The sequence below is a fragment of the Trichoderma breve genome, chromosome 2 (assembly GCF_028502605.1).
Source record: "Trichoderma breve strain T069 chromosome 2, whole genome shotgun sequence".
Taxonomy (NCBI): Eukaryota; Fungi; Ascomycota; class Sordariomycetes; order Hypocreales; family Hypocreaceae; genus Trichoderma; species Trichoderma breve.
This window is the reverse complement of record NC_079233.1, coordinates 2,830,466-2,843,726: the sequence shown is the minus strand read 5'-3', so window position 1 is coordinate 2,843,726 and position 13,261 is coordinate 2,830,466. Positions and strand designations below refer to the sequence as shown.

Sequence of the window (13,261 nt, the reverse complement as noted above, 5' to 3'; positions counted from 1 at the left end):
AACAGACCCCATGAACAAAACAGCATGATAAAACTAGAAATTATTAGAAAAATAAATATGTACGTATGAATTAGGGACATGTGGCGAGGAAACGTACGGCTTTTCTGGAAATGTTCCTCTCTTCATCTTCTGTTCGGGCCTCGATGAATAGCCTCCTGAGATTGGGAAAGCTTGCCTGCGACATGGAGATTTTAGCAGACAGATACGTAAATGGTCATTATTTTGACGATTCCGTCTGGTGGTTATTTACCATGTTGGCGGAACAAAAGAGGGAAGAGAGGGATCCCGCTCGAGATGAGATGAAGAAGTGGGAGCTAGAGATTTGAGTTTATGGCGTTCGATTGTGTGTAGTTTGGCTTTTTGGTGGAAGAGGCCCGTGCGCTTTGCTATGGAGTTGCTAAAGTGCCTAGAGTTACTTCCGTGGGGATTGAATTGGTTGGTGATGATGGCTCTGTATTTGATTAAGGATGAGAGATTGTGATATGATATGGTATGATATGGTATGAGCTTGAAAGAGGATGACTAAGTGCAGTGAAACTTATGAGGCTGCATGTGGATGTGGACTATGGATTTGACTTGTATTTATTCGGACGCCTGCATGGATGGCTTGAGATTGGCTGCTGCTTCTACTACAGTACCTATTATTACGAGTATTGAAGACAAGCCCCTTATAGCATATAGCCATGTATGTAACGATACCATTGATAGTAATCATAAGGAGCGAATACATTAGGCATCTAAAATGATGAATTCTGCCAAATATGATATCAAGTCTAGGCATCGAGATATCTATTGTGTCTACCTAAATCTGTAATTTACTGATGCCATTAATAGCACATCTGCTTTCTATCCCTAACAAACTCGGTGACAGTCGGATGACTCAGCGGGACTGGGCACGTAAATCTGGCCATTCGGCGCCGACTTCAGTGGAGTTTTGATTGGCCCAGTTAGGGAGGCTGTCGCTGAGGCACTGCACTGGCACTACAGCAAGCTGATGGCCTGCAATCCAGACATAAGCTGCAACTCTCAACCCCTCGACTCGACATAGGCTCGACGATTCCCAGAGGCCACGACACGGAGCCTTTGCTGGAGGCTCTGCCACTAGCTATCACCCCCCGATAGCAATTCTCTCCTTCTCTTTATCTCTCTCTTCCTCTCTCTTTTCACGGCCGCCGAATCAACTCGCAGACTGATACCTGCGTAACCCGAAATACCAGACTCACTCAGGACCATCCTCGTGCCCCTCCAACCCCCCAAGAAGCTCCTCGACGATGGCGGTGAATCGCATCCGGGGCGCCTTTGCCGCGCCTCGGAAGGGAGAGACGTTTGAGCTGCGAGCTGGGCTGGTCTCGCAATATGCTTACGAGCGGAAGGAGTCCATCCAGAAGACCATCATGGCCATGACGCTGGGCAAGGATGTGTCCGCCTTGTTCCCCGACGTCTTGAAGAACATTGCGACGGCCGACCTGGACCAGAAGAAGCTGGTCTATCTCTATCTCATGTACGTCGCAGTGATATTTGCTGGAAGCAGATCCCGGCATGGCAATGCTAACGAGGGCGTGTGACCCCCTAGGAACTACGCAAAGACACATCCAGACCTCTGCATTCTCGCCGTCAACACGTTTGTGCAAGACTCGGAAGACCCGAACCCGCTGGTACGAGCGCTGGCCATCCGCACAATGGGGTGCATCAGAGTGGACAAGATGGTCGACTACATGGAGGAGCCGCTGAGGAAAACGCTGCGAGACGAGTCGCCCTACGTGCGCAAGACGGCCGCCATCTGCGTGGCCAAGCTTTTCGACCTGAACCCGGCAATGTGCATCGAGAACGGCTTCATCGAGACGCTCCAGGAGATGATTGGTGACCCGAATCCCATGGTGGTCGCAAACTCGGTCCAGGCGCTGGCGGAAATCAGCGAGACGGCCCCCGAGACGAGGGCGTTGCTGGTCACTCCCGCCGTGCTGAAGAAGCTGCTCATGGCCATGAACGAATGCACCGAATGGGGTAGAATCACCATCTTGACCGTGCTTGCGGATTATGTTGCCCTCGATGTCAAGGAGTCGGAGCACATTTGCGAGAGGGTCATTCCACAGTTCCAGCACGTCAACCCTAGCGTGGTCTTGGCCGCTGTCAAGGTGGTCTTCATCCATATGAAGTCCATCAACCCGGAACTCGTGCGGTCATACCTTAAGAAGATGGCGCCTCCTTTGGGTAAGTTTTGTTGCCGCTGAGTCGCCAAGACAAGTTCGGTAGATGTCAAGTGGGTTGCTGCGTTACTAACACAAACACAACAGTCACGTTGGTTGCGTCTCAGCCTGAGGTCCAATATGTTGCCCTTAGAAACATCGATCTGCTCCTTCAAGCCAAGCCCGACATCCTCAGCAAGGAACTGCGAGTCTTCTTCTGCAAATACAACGATCCGCCATACGTCAAGATGCAGAAGCTGGAAATCATGGTCAGGATAGCAAACGAGAAGAACTACGAGCAGCTGCTTTCCGAGCTGAAGGAGTACGCATTGGAAGTGGACATGGATTTTGTTCGCCGAGCCATCAAGGCCATTGGACAGGTGGCCATCAAGATTGAGGACGCCAGTGCCAAGTGTGTCCAGGCGCTGGAAGACCTTCTCGCCACAAAGGTCAACTACGTGGTGCAGGAAGTTGTCGTCGTTATCAAGGACATTCTGCGAAAGTACCCCGGTTACGAGGGAGTGATTCCTTCACTGTGCAACTACATCGATGAACTTGACGAGGCCAATGCTCGTGGATCACTCATCTGGATCGTGGGAGAATACGCTGAAAAGATTAGCAATGCCGAGGAGATTCTCGAGGGCTTTGTGGACACCTTTTCAGAAGAGTTTACTCAGGTACGCTTCGACAGCCGCTTACGTTTTGGATCTTTAGACTAACATCCCCTATAGACTCAACTACAGATTCTGACAGCCGTTGTCAAGCTGTTCTTGAAGAAGCCCAGCGGAGCGCAGAGTCTTGTACAAAAGGTATTGCAGGAGGCAACCACCAACAGCGACAACCCCGATATTCGTGACAGAGCATACGTCTACTGGCGATTGCTATCAGGAGACTTGGAGGTGGCCAAGGTAAGAATCTATTTCCGCTTGCCTGTTATTGAAGAAGCGCGCATGTACTGATATTCAACCCTCAAGAACATTGTTTTGTCACATAAGCCAACCATTTCAACAACAATGACAAGCCTGCCAGCCACGCTACTGGAGCAACTCTTGTCCGAACTGTCGACTCTTGCATCGGTATACCACAAGCCTCCGGAAGCCTTTGTTGGCAAGGGCCGATTCGGCGCCGACGAGATCCAGCGAGCCGCCATTCAAGAACAGCGCCAGAACGCCGCGGAGAATCCCATCGCTGCCTCTGTGGCCGCGGCTGCCGCCAATGGCTCTTCCTCGGTCTCGCAAAGCAACATTGAAAACCTGCTCGACATCGACTTTGACGGCGCAGCACCGGCCTCTCAGGAGCAGTCAAGCGCAGCGGGAACCCCTGACCGAATGGCAAGCCCAGCCACAGGTGGTATGGCCGACATGATGAGCATGTTTGATGCCCCATCGGCCAGCGGTGCTCCTGCCGCTGCGCCAGCTGGTGGCATGAATGATTTAATGAATGGTTTCGAGGGGCTCAACTTTGGAGCGGCGAATGGCAGCCAGCCACTACCTGCAGGAATGCAGCTGCACGGAGGTGGTTCTGAGCCTAAGAAGGATAGCGATGATCTTTTGGGTTTGTTGTAGATGCGCAATGACTTTGATAGGCAGGATGCGAGCGGGCTAAAATGGTAGAAGAAGAGCTTGGGAAAAGGCATTTTACGGAGGATGCCGAGATGGGGGATGCAAGGGGGGTGGCCTATGTTGGGAAATATAGTTAATAAGTGATGCATATTTGATATCTCTGATATATATACAAGTTATGAAGATATTTTTTAGATCATCTGCCCTCCGTATGGTCGTTTTGAGGTAAACTTGCTTGATGCGACAGGGCTATATTTCCACGCTGATGTTATCCAAACAAGTTTTTTTGACCAGCCCGGTGGATTGCCCATGAATATTTGTTTTATTTACCTGGGCAGGGTCATCTTCCCTTGGCGTCGTCTTGCTCGATGATGTATATCTCGGCGCACATCTTCGTTTCCACAGCCAGGTCGATTCCCGCGACATCCTCGATATTCCCCTTGGTATATTGAACTGATATTATTCCCCTCTTCACTCTTTCACTGTGACGTCCCCTCAACGTGTCCCCCCACCGTACCATCCAGCGACGGCGCAGCAGTATCCTTCTCCTTCTCCCACTCCTGCGGCGTCTGGCACTTCGCCGTCCAAGCGTGGATGGCGGCGATTTCGTCCTTGAGCGCTGTGTTGACGAGGCGGTGCCGCTTAAGGGACTTGAGGTCCTGGAACTGAGGGGAGACGATCAGAGAGGTAAATGCTTGCCCGCAACCACCTAACATCTATTGTGAGCTTTACTAGACCATGGAGGGGAGATTTGTAATATGGGTGGAGGGATTGGTTACCGGACATGTCGGTGACTTCGACGTGGATTGCGCCGAGGCGCTGGGTGATGGCCTCGCGGAGGGAGGCTTCTGTTATTGAGGCCATTGTAGAGGGAACAGATCTGGTATGTAGAGAGGAGGGATTGCGACAAAATGCAGAGGGAGAAGAAGAAAGAGGGCGATCTGATTGATTAGATAGATCGTGGGGGTGGTGGCATGTGTACAGTGTGGTTTCAACAGTATCGCACGTAGATTTAGTACGGTATGAGCTCATTGGGCAGAAAGAAAAGAAGCTTAGCTGAGCTTCCGGCGTTCTTCATTGGCGGGGGCTGCATAGCCATCGATAAGAGTCCCTGGAGATCTACTATTTACATGCTTGGAATCTAGACTCTGCATCTTTCATCATCTTCTTTTCTTTGCTGCGAGTTCTGAGCATCAGAATATTGACTTCAATGCTATTGGTCAGACGTCTTGATAGAGGTCTTTCGTCGTCGGCACTCCGATCAACGTCTTTTTCTCGTCCTTCAGTTTCGGGTCTTTCTCGTCTTGGGTTCTTTGCGGCTCGATCTTTGCCCCGGCGTACGATATCTACTTCTAGTTCGAACAGACGGCCTGATAGCAGCGCAATGGCGGAATACGCAGATGGTGTGGGCGCTTGGGGTGCGTGGCAGGTCGAGCCGTCCAAGTTTACGCAGCTCGTCGTCAACTCCATGAGGACGCTGTACGTTGTCTTGTCGTCATCTTGTTTCTTTTTCACATGTCTTGCCTTAAGACGTGTAATCAAAGGTGCTGCTGTTATGACTGACAGTTGGTGATTGATTCGTTACAGATACCCCGAAGAGCTCGCCGATCGGAAATGGGACAATGTCGGACTTCTGGTTGGCAACTCCGAAAGCGATGCCAAGAAGCTCGAGCCGACAGTCATGGTGACAAACGACCTCACCTTTCAAGTCGCAGTGGATGCCATTGGCCAGGGCGTCAGTGTCATTGTTAGCTACCGTATGCTATTACTGCCCTGTCTCAATTCATTCGTTGTGTAGCTACTAATTTGGCCCTGGTGTCTCTTATCCAGATCCCTTCATCTTTTCCGGCTTCAAGTCCGTTACGAATAGCGATCCCCAACAAGCTACACTCCTGCAGCTGGCCAAGGCTGGCGTTGCCGTCTACTGCCCTCACACGGCCGTGGATGCTGCTCCCAAGGGCCTCAACACTTGGCTCGCCGACATCGTTGCTGGACCCCATAAACACACCCCGTCTGTTGCCATTCCTTGCGCCACGGCCCCCGAATCGCATTCTCCAGCTGGATATGGCAGGATAGGGCACTTCGAAGAAGGCGCTCCTGTGTCCCTGGCGGAGATTATCAAGCGACTGGCTCTCAAGCTTGGAGGCCTCAAGCACATCATGATTGCCTCTCCTGTTGGCTCCGACATCAAGACTGCCAAGGTGCGCAGCTTTGGTGTTTGCGCAGGCAGCGGATACGATGTTCTCAAGTCGGCCGACGTCGACCTACTCGTCATGGGCGAAACGAGTCATCACTCTGCTCTAGCAGCCATCCAGCAAGGTAGAACTCTCATCCAAGTATTCCACAGCAACTCAGAAAGAGGCTACCTCCGAGAGGTATTGAAGCCCAGCTTGGAAAAGCTGCTCAAGGAGGCCGAGCCCAAAGCGGAGGTGATAATGAGCGAATATGACGCGGATCCATTCAAGATACTGGATGTGAGTACCTTGCAGGAGGCCTGAGGGGGCATAATATACGGCGTCAGGTAGATTGGACTCGTTGCATATAAACAAAGGCCTTGCGATCATTGCTTCAGAGCAGGCGGTGTGTTGGAATGCAATGGGCCGTACGGCCCACCTCTTGACACCATCTCATCGGGTGCCGGCGATCTGTTTCGTGTCACGGCAATGACCGCATCGCCTTCGTCAATGCATGTCTGCACGTCGTCCCCGCCCAATCCCTTCTGTTTCCAAGCTTCCAGCAGTTTCCTCGGCATATCCCACTGTCTCCTGGCCTCTTCGAACCTGCCTTCCTTTACAAGGGCCTGTAGCCTCTCTGGAGTCGCCAGAACCTCAATGGCCAGCTGCCTCGTGCGGTGGCGGCGTTGCTGGGTTTCCCGTGCTTTGCCTTCGTCTGAGTCTGGCGGCGGTACCGATTTTCGTATTGATTCTTGTATGGCAGAAGCCTGACTGTAGATGTGGGCAATGGCTGGATCGAGTGTTGTGGCCATGGGATTCAGGGGATCCATATTAGCTCGCATCTGAATTGGTTAGCTGCTGTAAATCCCTATTTTATAACCCGAAGTACACGCCGGGTCTTGATGGTACATACTTTTCGAATCGTCTCCGTTGCTGTGATGAGTTTGCTGTAGTTGTCGTACACAAGAGCCTTCTTCTCTGCGTCCAAAGCCCTGACTTCGCCCAACACTCTTGTGTACAGCTTCAACAGCTCCTGTAATGTGCTCTCGGCCACAGTCTTTTGTAGGAACTCGTCGAGATTAAAGTCGGGCGCGTCGATCTCGCTAGCAGGAACCTCCGAATCAGGGACCTCAATGATTCGAGGCGTTGAAGGCGACGAGGCTGAAGCAGCAGCAGCCCGGAGATTGTAGTATTCGCGCAGAGCGGCACGGTTGTTAGATCGCTTGGAGCCCGTTGCCGGCTGAGATGCGGACAGGACGGGGGACGTGACTGCGGAACGGGAGACATCGGAGGAGGGCCGGGTGGAAGAGGTGGGGGTGCCGGAGGGAGTGCGGCGGAGCGGAGCGGGAGGATTGCGGGAGGAGGCGATGGTGGACATTGTTGGGAATTCGAAGCAGGGAAATGGTGAGGTTGGAGGTTGAGAGAGATGAGATGAGGCTGGATGTTTTGTCAGGGTGACAAGACAGTAGCAGCACAGCCTTGTAAGCTGGGAGCTGATGCACTAAAATATAGCGCCCCTGGTCCCCTAAACCTTATCGTCGCTATCAACCTCCAGGTACGTCATTTAGCTGGGCAAAAAAGCTGAGCTCTAAGACTGATATCCAAACATTAAAGTCTTGATAGCTTCAACCTCCCGCTTCACACACTCACAGCCACCAACCGCCAACCCTCTCCAAAATATATACAACAATGGACCTCATCCCCCAGCTCCGAAGAGCCATCCTCGCCCAATCCCTCCCCCCACCATCACAAACCCTCCTCACGACGCTCACATCTCGCTCTCCCCCGCCGCCCATCCCGTCTCTCCTCGCAACAGCAAAAGCTCGCCTCCTCGCCTCCGACCTGACAAACACATCCGGCACCGTTGTCGATCCTTCAATGCCCGTGTTTCCGCCAAATATCGATTCAGCTACCGTTCAGGAATCTACAATTTCGCAGAACACGCACGTTCAGGTGCTCGATATTGAGAATCTGAGTTTGAGTCGTTGGGAACAGGTTGAAGAGCTAGAGGCCATTGAGCGAGGTGAAAGGACACGCGGACGACAAGTCATTCGGGTAACTGATGAAGAGAATAACGAGGCTGATGTGTCCTCTTCTTCTACGGGACAGACGCAGGCTTCTCGTGCTGGTGCTGGTGCGGCGGCTTCGGGGGGAGCGAATGCCGTGCATAGATTGGTATTGCAGGATGGACGCGGCAAGAAGGTCTTTGCAGTGGAATTGAAGCGCATAAGCGGGATCGGAATAGGCAAGACGCACATCGGTGAGAAGATTCTGCTCAGGGCCGGCGCGGTTGTGGCGAGAGGGACGGTGTTGCTGACGCCGGAGACGTGCACGCTGCTGGGAGGCAAGATTGAGGCCTGGCACGAGTCGTGGATGGAGGGAAGGCTGGCGAGGCTGAGGGAGAGTGTGGGAGCGGACCGGCCGCAGTGAGGACGTGGATGTTGATATTTGGATCTGAGAGATTTGAATTGCTTTTTGTGATACCCCCTATATATTTCTATATACTGCATATTCTTCCGTTATGGACGGTAAGTCATTTCGTATAACCGTCGTTAACTCCCTCCTTCGTCATCGTGAATAACCATCCCTTTTTTGTCATTTTCACATACACAAAATCATGATATATATCCTCTCATCATATGCCCTCAACACTAATCTCAAGAGCATTCCACCCAGATCCCTCCCACGGCGCCAAAAACGCTGCTCTCTGCGCATCTGCAACTCTGCCCGTCCCAGCATACGCCTTAGCCAAGTCCTGCGCCTCCAGTGTTCCTCGCGGCGGAATGCCCCTTGCCGCAACCTTGAGCGACATCTCAGCCGCGTAGTCGCCGTCTTCGGCCGTCGTCTCAGCAAGCGATGACCAGCCATGCGGGAGATTGGGATACAGCATGATGTCTGTCTGGACCTGTGAGATCATGTCCTGCTCCGTCTTTCCGTCTCCGAGAGAGGCAACTGCTCGCAAGACTTGGCCGATGCGAGATTGTTCTGCCGCTGTAACCTTGTCGTTTGTTCGGAGGCCTTGGAGCTCTTCTACTACGGCTTCTAAGCTTGCCTCGTCTTGGTCGAGAAGGGCAATGACTCCTAGGAGTAACACGCTTTGTACATGGTCGGGATGCTTTTCAATAACCTCAAACAGGGCACCGCGAGCCTTTTCTCTTGCGCTCTCCGTGCCTTGGGCCCATAGAACTTGGGCGAGCAAGCACGTCGCATCAGGATTGTTGTCGGATTCTTCCAACGCCGACTCGAAGCATTTCTCTGCCTCATCGTACGTCTTCAGGTAATACTGCGCAAGTCCCACAGTCAAGTGTGCGGACAATCGAGCCTTTTTGCGCTGCTCGCTCGTCAACTCATTCTCGCCCTCCTCGCCGCTCAAGCCTAATGCCATTTCTCCGCACTCGACGGCTTGCTCGTAGGATCCAGAAGCGAGGTATGCTCGCGCCAAATCTGTTCGTGCCAGAGTGAACCGCGCAAGGTCATCAGCGGACTCGGTCCTTTCGTAATCGGCTTCCAGCTTTTCGCATATCTTCTCGAGAGTCTCGACGGCACGAGGGCTTTCGCCCGTGCGCTCTTGCAGGAGAGTTTTGAGATGGACAAACGCCAAATCATCAGGGCGTAGGCTCTGCACTTGGTTAACAGCAAACAGGGGCTGAATGAGCGATGCTACGTTCAAGTTAAGCGGAGCCGTCAAGATGTGATCGAAAAGCGAAGACGAATAGTGACGGCGTGCAGGCAGCGATGACGATTCTGAGATTTCCATTGCGTGCGTAAAGAGACCCCTGGCCTCCTTTGCTTCACCAAACAGCAGCGCCACAAAGCCTTGGCCGAGCCATGCGTGCGCATAATCCGGGTCGTTTGACTGAGCCCTCGTGAAGTTCTCATTGGCAAGCTTAAAGTCTCCTGCAAGCAGTGCCAAAGTCCCCAGATTCGTCCACGCCACTGGGCTACGCTCATTCAAGTGCAAGCTTCGAACATATGCATGCTGGGCTATGGAAGGATTGATGTCGCTAGTCACTACTCCCAACGCATTCCAGAAATCCGCATTGTTGGCTTCCAGTTCAATGGATCGTTTGAATGCCCTGACAGCAGCTCTGATATATCGATTCGGCTTTTTCCGCAGCTGTGATGGCAGGCAGGTATGAGCGCGGTATTCAGCCCATCCCAGGTTATAGTATGCAACAGCTTGTGCGTGAATATCATTGGCAGATACGTAGATGGCCTGCTTGTAACTCAGGATTGTTGCGTGTAGACATGTCGCAATCTCAATGCCAAAATGCTCGTCTGTTGTGGCTTTTTGGTAAACGACATCGGTGCCAACCTTGTCAACATTGGCAAGGACATCGAAAGCCTCCTGTGGCCGAGACTCCAGAAGAGGCTTGATAGAGTCGATAGGAAAATCCGCAGTTCGGCTCTGGACCTGCGTAAAAATAGAACAAGCCTCAGCAATACTCTTCCAAAAATTGAAAGTCTCCAACACACTGCCACTCCGCTTTGTCGCAAAGTTGATGGCATCTATAGCAAGATGGACCGCCTTTCCAAACAGGCCCCTGTCCACGCTTGTAACGGCATTGTCGACCATGGTTTGCATCAGTGCGAGAACAACTCCCTCTTCTTCTGCATGCGTCTCCAAAACTGTCTGGTAGAGTGTGATGGCCTCATCAAACTCGCCTAGTTCACGCTTAATGTTGGCGAGCATGTAGTTGGTAAACCAAGTATCCCCAGACACATCCACTTTAGAATCTTCTTCCAGTTTCTTTGCGTTGAGGATGGCTTTGGTCGCCGCAATGTACCGTCCAGAGCTGTGATAGCTTTCGCCGAGCCCAACCCAAGAGTGATAGTCGTTGGGAGTGATTCTGAGGGCTGCTTGGAACGACACGATAGACTTGTGAAAGTCTTGTTTGTTCAATTCAGCAACACCCAGGGCCGCAAAAGGCCAGCTGATTCCCTTTCGCTTCGACCCTGGTGGGGGCTTAACCTTGCCAGAGTCAACGATGCGCTGGGCAACCAATTCCACTCGATCCCAATCTCCATCATCTGCAAAAGAGCGAGCCAGGCGTTCGGCCGCCGTCACTTCTGAGGATGATAGCTCCAGGGCCTTTGTAAAGCATCGTCGCGATCGCTTCTTATCTGATGCGTAGTCTGCGTAAAAGATACCCAGGCTAGTATACGTGGGGGCATGGTTCAAGGAGTTGTTTAGAGCCTTGAGCCAGTAGGCATAAGCACATTCGCCCTTCTTCCGCTTTCGAGATTGTCTATCCGTGTCCAGGTTCCAGATGCACATTCCGATGCGATACTGAGTATCAGCCAGGAGCTCCTTGGAGGCATCACCTTGCTCTTCTAGAGGCTCCAAGCACTCCTGCAGTTCACCTAGCGCTGTTTGCCAATCTCCCCTGAGAGCTTTGACCCAGGCAGCTTCGGACTTGACACGAAGGTTGGAAGCATCTCGAGCCAATGCACGAGTAAGAAAGTCAATCGCCTCCTCATAATCTTCCTCCTCTTCGAATATGAGACCGACACCGATCATGGCTGGAGTTGAAGTCTTGTCGTGCTCCAGAACTTTGTCAAATAGGCGCTTGGCTTCCTGGTGATGTCTCGGAGATTGGTAGTAGATGAGCGCTGTCGCAAGCGAGATGGAATAGGCATCTTCTGTGTTTTCATACGACAGGCCGATCTTTGTTTTCTGTCTGGCAAGAAAAGGAACGGCCTTGCGCATCAATTCTACTGTGCTCTCATATTCTCCGGACCGCAGAAGATACTGTCCGACTAATCTGTAGCCAAAGACAGATTCAGAAGTTGAAATGCCATCAGTCATCATGATCAACCGATCTTCTTCAGTCAGTGGGACCACAAAGGTTGGTGCACCACCATCTTCCTCGTCACTATCGTCAGAGGTTTCGGTCTCGGCGGAAGGTGCTTTTTTCGATTCATCTGCCGCAGGTGCAGCGAAAGGAGAAAAGCTGCTTGTTAGGAATCCAGTGATGATCTTGTATAGATCGCTTTCCGGAAAGAAACTACAGTAGTTTCTGAGAAGATCCACGTCGTAATCGCGAATTTCTTTCTTGTCTTGCCAGTTAATGGCAATATCCCAGGCCAGTCGGAAGGGGTGTCTGATGATGACCATGTCATTTGCCAGTCCAAGAACCTTCTGTTGCTCCTCCGTCTTTTCTGGTCCTGCTGGCAACACAATGAGGCGATCATGACAGTATTGGATCAGTTTCTCTTCATAACTTCTTCTCACATCATCATCAGTAGTCCAGTTGATGAGTTCCCGGTAAAGGTGCTCCAGTTTGCTTCCGCCGTAGATTTCTCTCTTCACCTCGAGGGTGACCTCGGTCAAAGTTGCACCCAGCCTCGTTCGTCGCTCTCCGATGAGCGTGTTGATAGCCTTTTTCTCATATGTCTCGATGATATGAGTGATGCTTTCGTAAGTTTTGGAGGGATGGGGGAAGTAGCCTTCCAGAATTGAGTACAGAGGACTCTCGGGAAGTCTGATCCACAGGGCATCGGCATACTGTAGCTGATCTCCATGGACTCGAGCAAAGTCGACGAATTTATCGACTGCTTCTTGGCACTTGTACAATTCCTCCGCCTGGTGAAAGATGGGGGCTAGATGGACGATTGCTGTTTGATACTCGCGCAGCTTCTTGGCAGCCTGTTTCTCATACAGCTTGATGAGGCCCTGCCAAGCCTGTGCATCTTGGGGACGCAGCTGAGTTGCCGATTGGTAGACAGCTTCAGCTTCATCTAGTCGGTTCTTCTTATCCAACGCAAAAGCCAAGAAAATGTGACTGAGGGGTCAGTTTTTGTGTACATGAGGGTCCAGCATCGAATGTAGAATGGCCAACGTACCCCTGGTAGTTGTTGGGCTCCTTTTTCAAAAAATCCCGGGCCTTCTCAATGACATCGTCAAACTTTTGTTGGCGCACTGCATCGGCGATGGCTTTGAGCGCCGCCTTGCTAGACATGATGCCCGATGTTTTCTGCAGGCTGTGGAGGGGAAACGAGGTATGCACAAAGAATGAAGTCGAATCAGAAAGAAACACAAAACAAAGAATGGACTGTAGTATCACACGGCCTGAGTCTCATGGCAGATTCAATGATGTTTCTGCCTTTGAAGATTCTTTAATCCAAGACTCCCATGTGTGAAAGCTCGAATGAATGTATGATGATGATGATGAATGAAATTATTGGTTCAGTTTCAATGAGCCTCGACAGCTATCGCGGGCGCTGTGCTGCCTTGGCCGAGGATTTACCGGTTGTGCCTACCAAGGTCCTCATCTTGCCCTTGGACAGGATCATTTCAACATCAACAGGGCATCAATTAGCGAGTAAAATTACAGTT

At 51.7% G+C, this 13,261-nt stretch overlaps 6 protein-coding genes across 6 annotated transcripts; 3 read left to right on the top strand and 3 right to left on the bottom strand.

Moving 5' to 3' along the window:
• Nucleotides 1–1,271: 1,271 nt before the first annotated feature.
• Nucleotides 1,272–3,751, top strand: T069G_03088 (non-SMC mitotic condensation complex subunit 1 domain-containing protein; the record flags this gene model as incomplete). The annotated part of the gene is made up of 5 exons (XM_056170298.1): nt 1,272–1,501; nt 1,574–2,211; nt 2,295–2,863; nt 2,918–3,094; nt 3,161–3,751. The coding sequence occupies 5 exons, from the start codon at nt 1,272–1,274 to the stop codon at nt 3,749–3,751; spliced, it is 2,205 nt and encodes a 734-aa protein (XP_056031190.1).
• Nucleotides 3,752–4,088: 337 nt separating this feature from the next.
• Nucleotides 4,089–4,612, bottom strand: T069G_03087 (bolA-like protein domain-containing protein; the record flags this gene model as incomplete). Its single annotated transcript, XM_056170297.1, has 3 exons — nt 4,089–4,201; nt 4,266–4,457; nt 4,528–4,612. The coding sequence occupies 3 exons, from the start codon at nt 4,610–4,612 to the stop codon at nt 4,089–4,091; spliced, it is 390 nt and encodes a 129-aa protein (XP_056031189.1).
• Nucleotides 4,613–5,132: 520 nt separating this feature from the next.
• On the top strand, nt 5,133–6,246 carry T069G_03086 (NIF3 (NGG1p interacting factor 3) domain-containing protein; the record flags this gene model as incomplete). The annotated part of the gene is made up of 3 exons (XM_056170296.1): nt 5,133–5,227; nt 5,336–5,505; nt 5,579–6,246. The coding sequence occupies 3 exons, from the start codon at nt 5,133–5,135 to the stop codon at nt 6,244–6,246; spliced, it is 933 nt and encodes a 310-aa protein (XP_056031188.1).
• Nucleotides 6,247–6,308: 62 nt separating this feature from the next.
• On the bottom strand, nt 6,309–7,300 carry T069G_03085 (vps51/Vps67 domain-containing protein; the record flags this gene model as incomplete). Its single annotated transcript, XM_056170295.1, has 4 exons — nt 6,309–6,643; nt 6,695–6,764; nt 6,836–7,191; nt 7,243–7,300. The coding sequence occupies 4 exons, from the start codon at nt 7,298–7,300 to the stop codon at nt 6,309–6,311; spliced, it is 819 nt and encodes a 272-aa protein (XP_056031187.1).
• Nucleotides 7,301–7,611: 311 nt separating this feature from the next.
• T069G_03084 (recQ mediated genome instability protein domain-containing protein) lies at nt 7,612–8,352 on the top strand (the record flags this gene model as incomplete). Its single annotated transcript, XM_056170294.1, has 2 exons — nt 7,612–7,977; nt 8,032–8,352. 2 exons carry the CDS (start codon nt 7,612–7,614, stop codon nt 8,350–8,352), a joined length of 687 nt encoding a protein of 228 aa, XP_056031186.1.
• Nucleotides 8,353–8,557: 205 nt separating this feature from the next.
• Nucleotides 8,558–12,884, bottom strand: T069G_03083 (tetratricopeptide repeat domain-containing protein; the record flags this gene model as incomplete). The annotated part of the gene is made up of 3 exons (XM_056170293.1): nt 8,558–11,687; nt 11,742–12,707; nt 12,769–12,884. 3 exons carry the CDS (start codon nt 12,882–12,884, stop codon nt 8,558–8,560), a joined length of 4,212 nt encoding a protein of 1,403 aa, XP_056031185.1.
• Nucleotides 12,885–13,261: the final 377 nt, after the last annotated feature.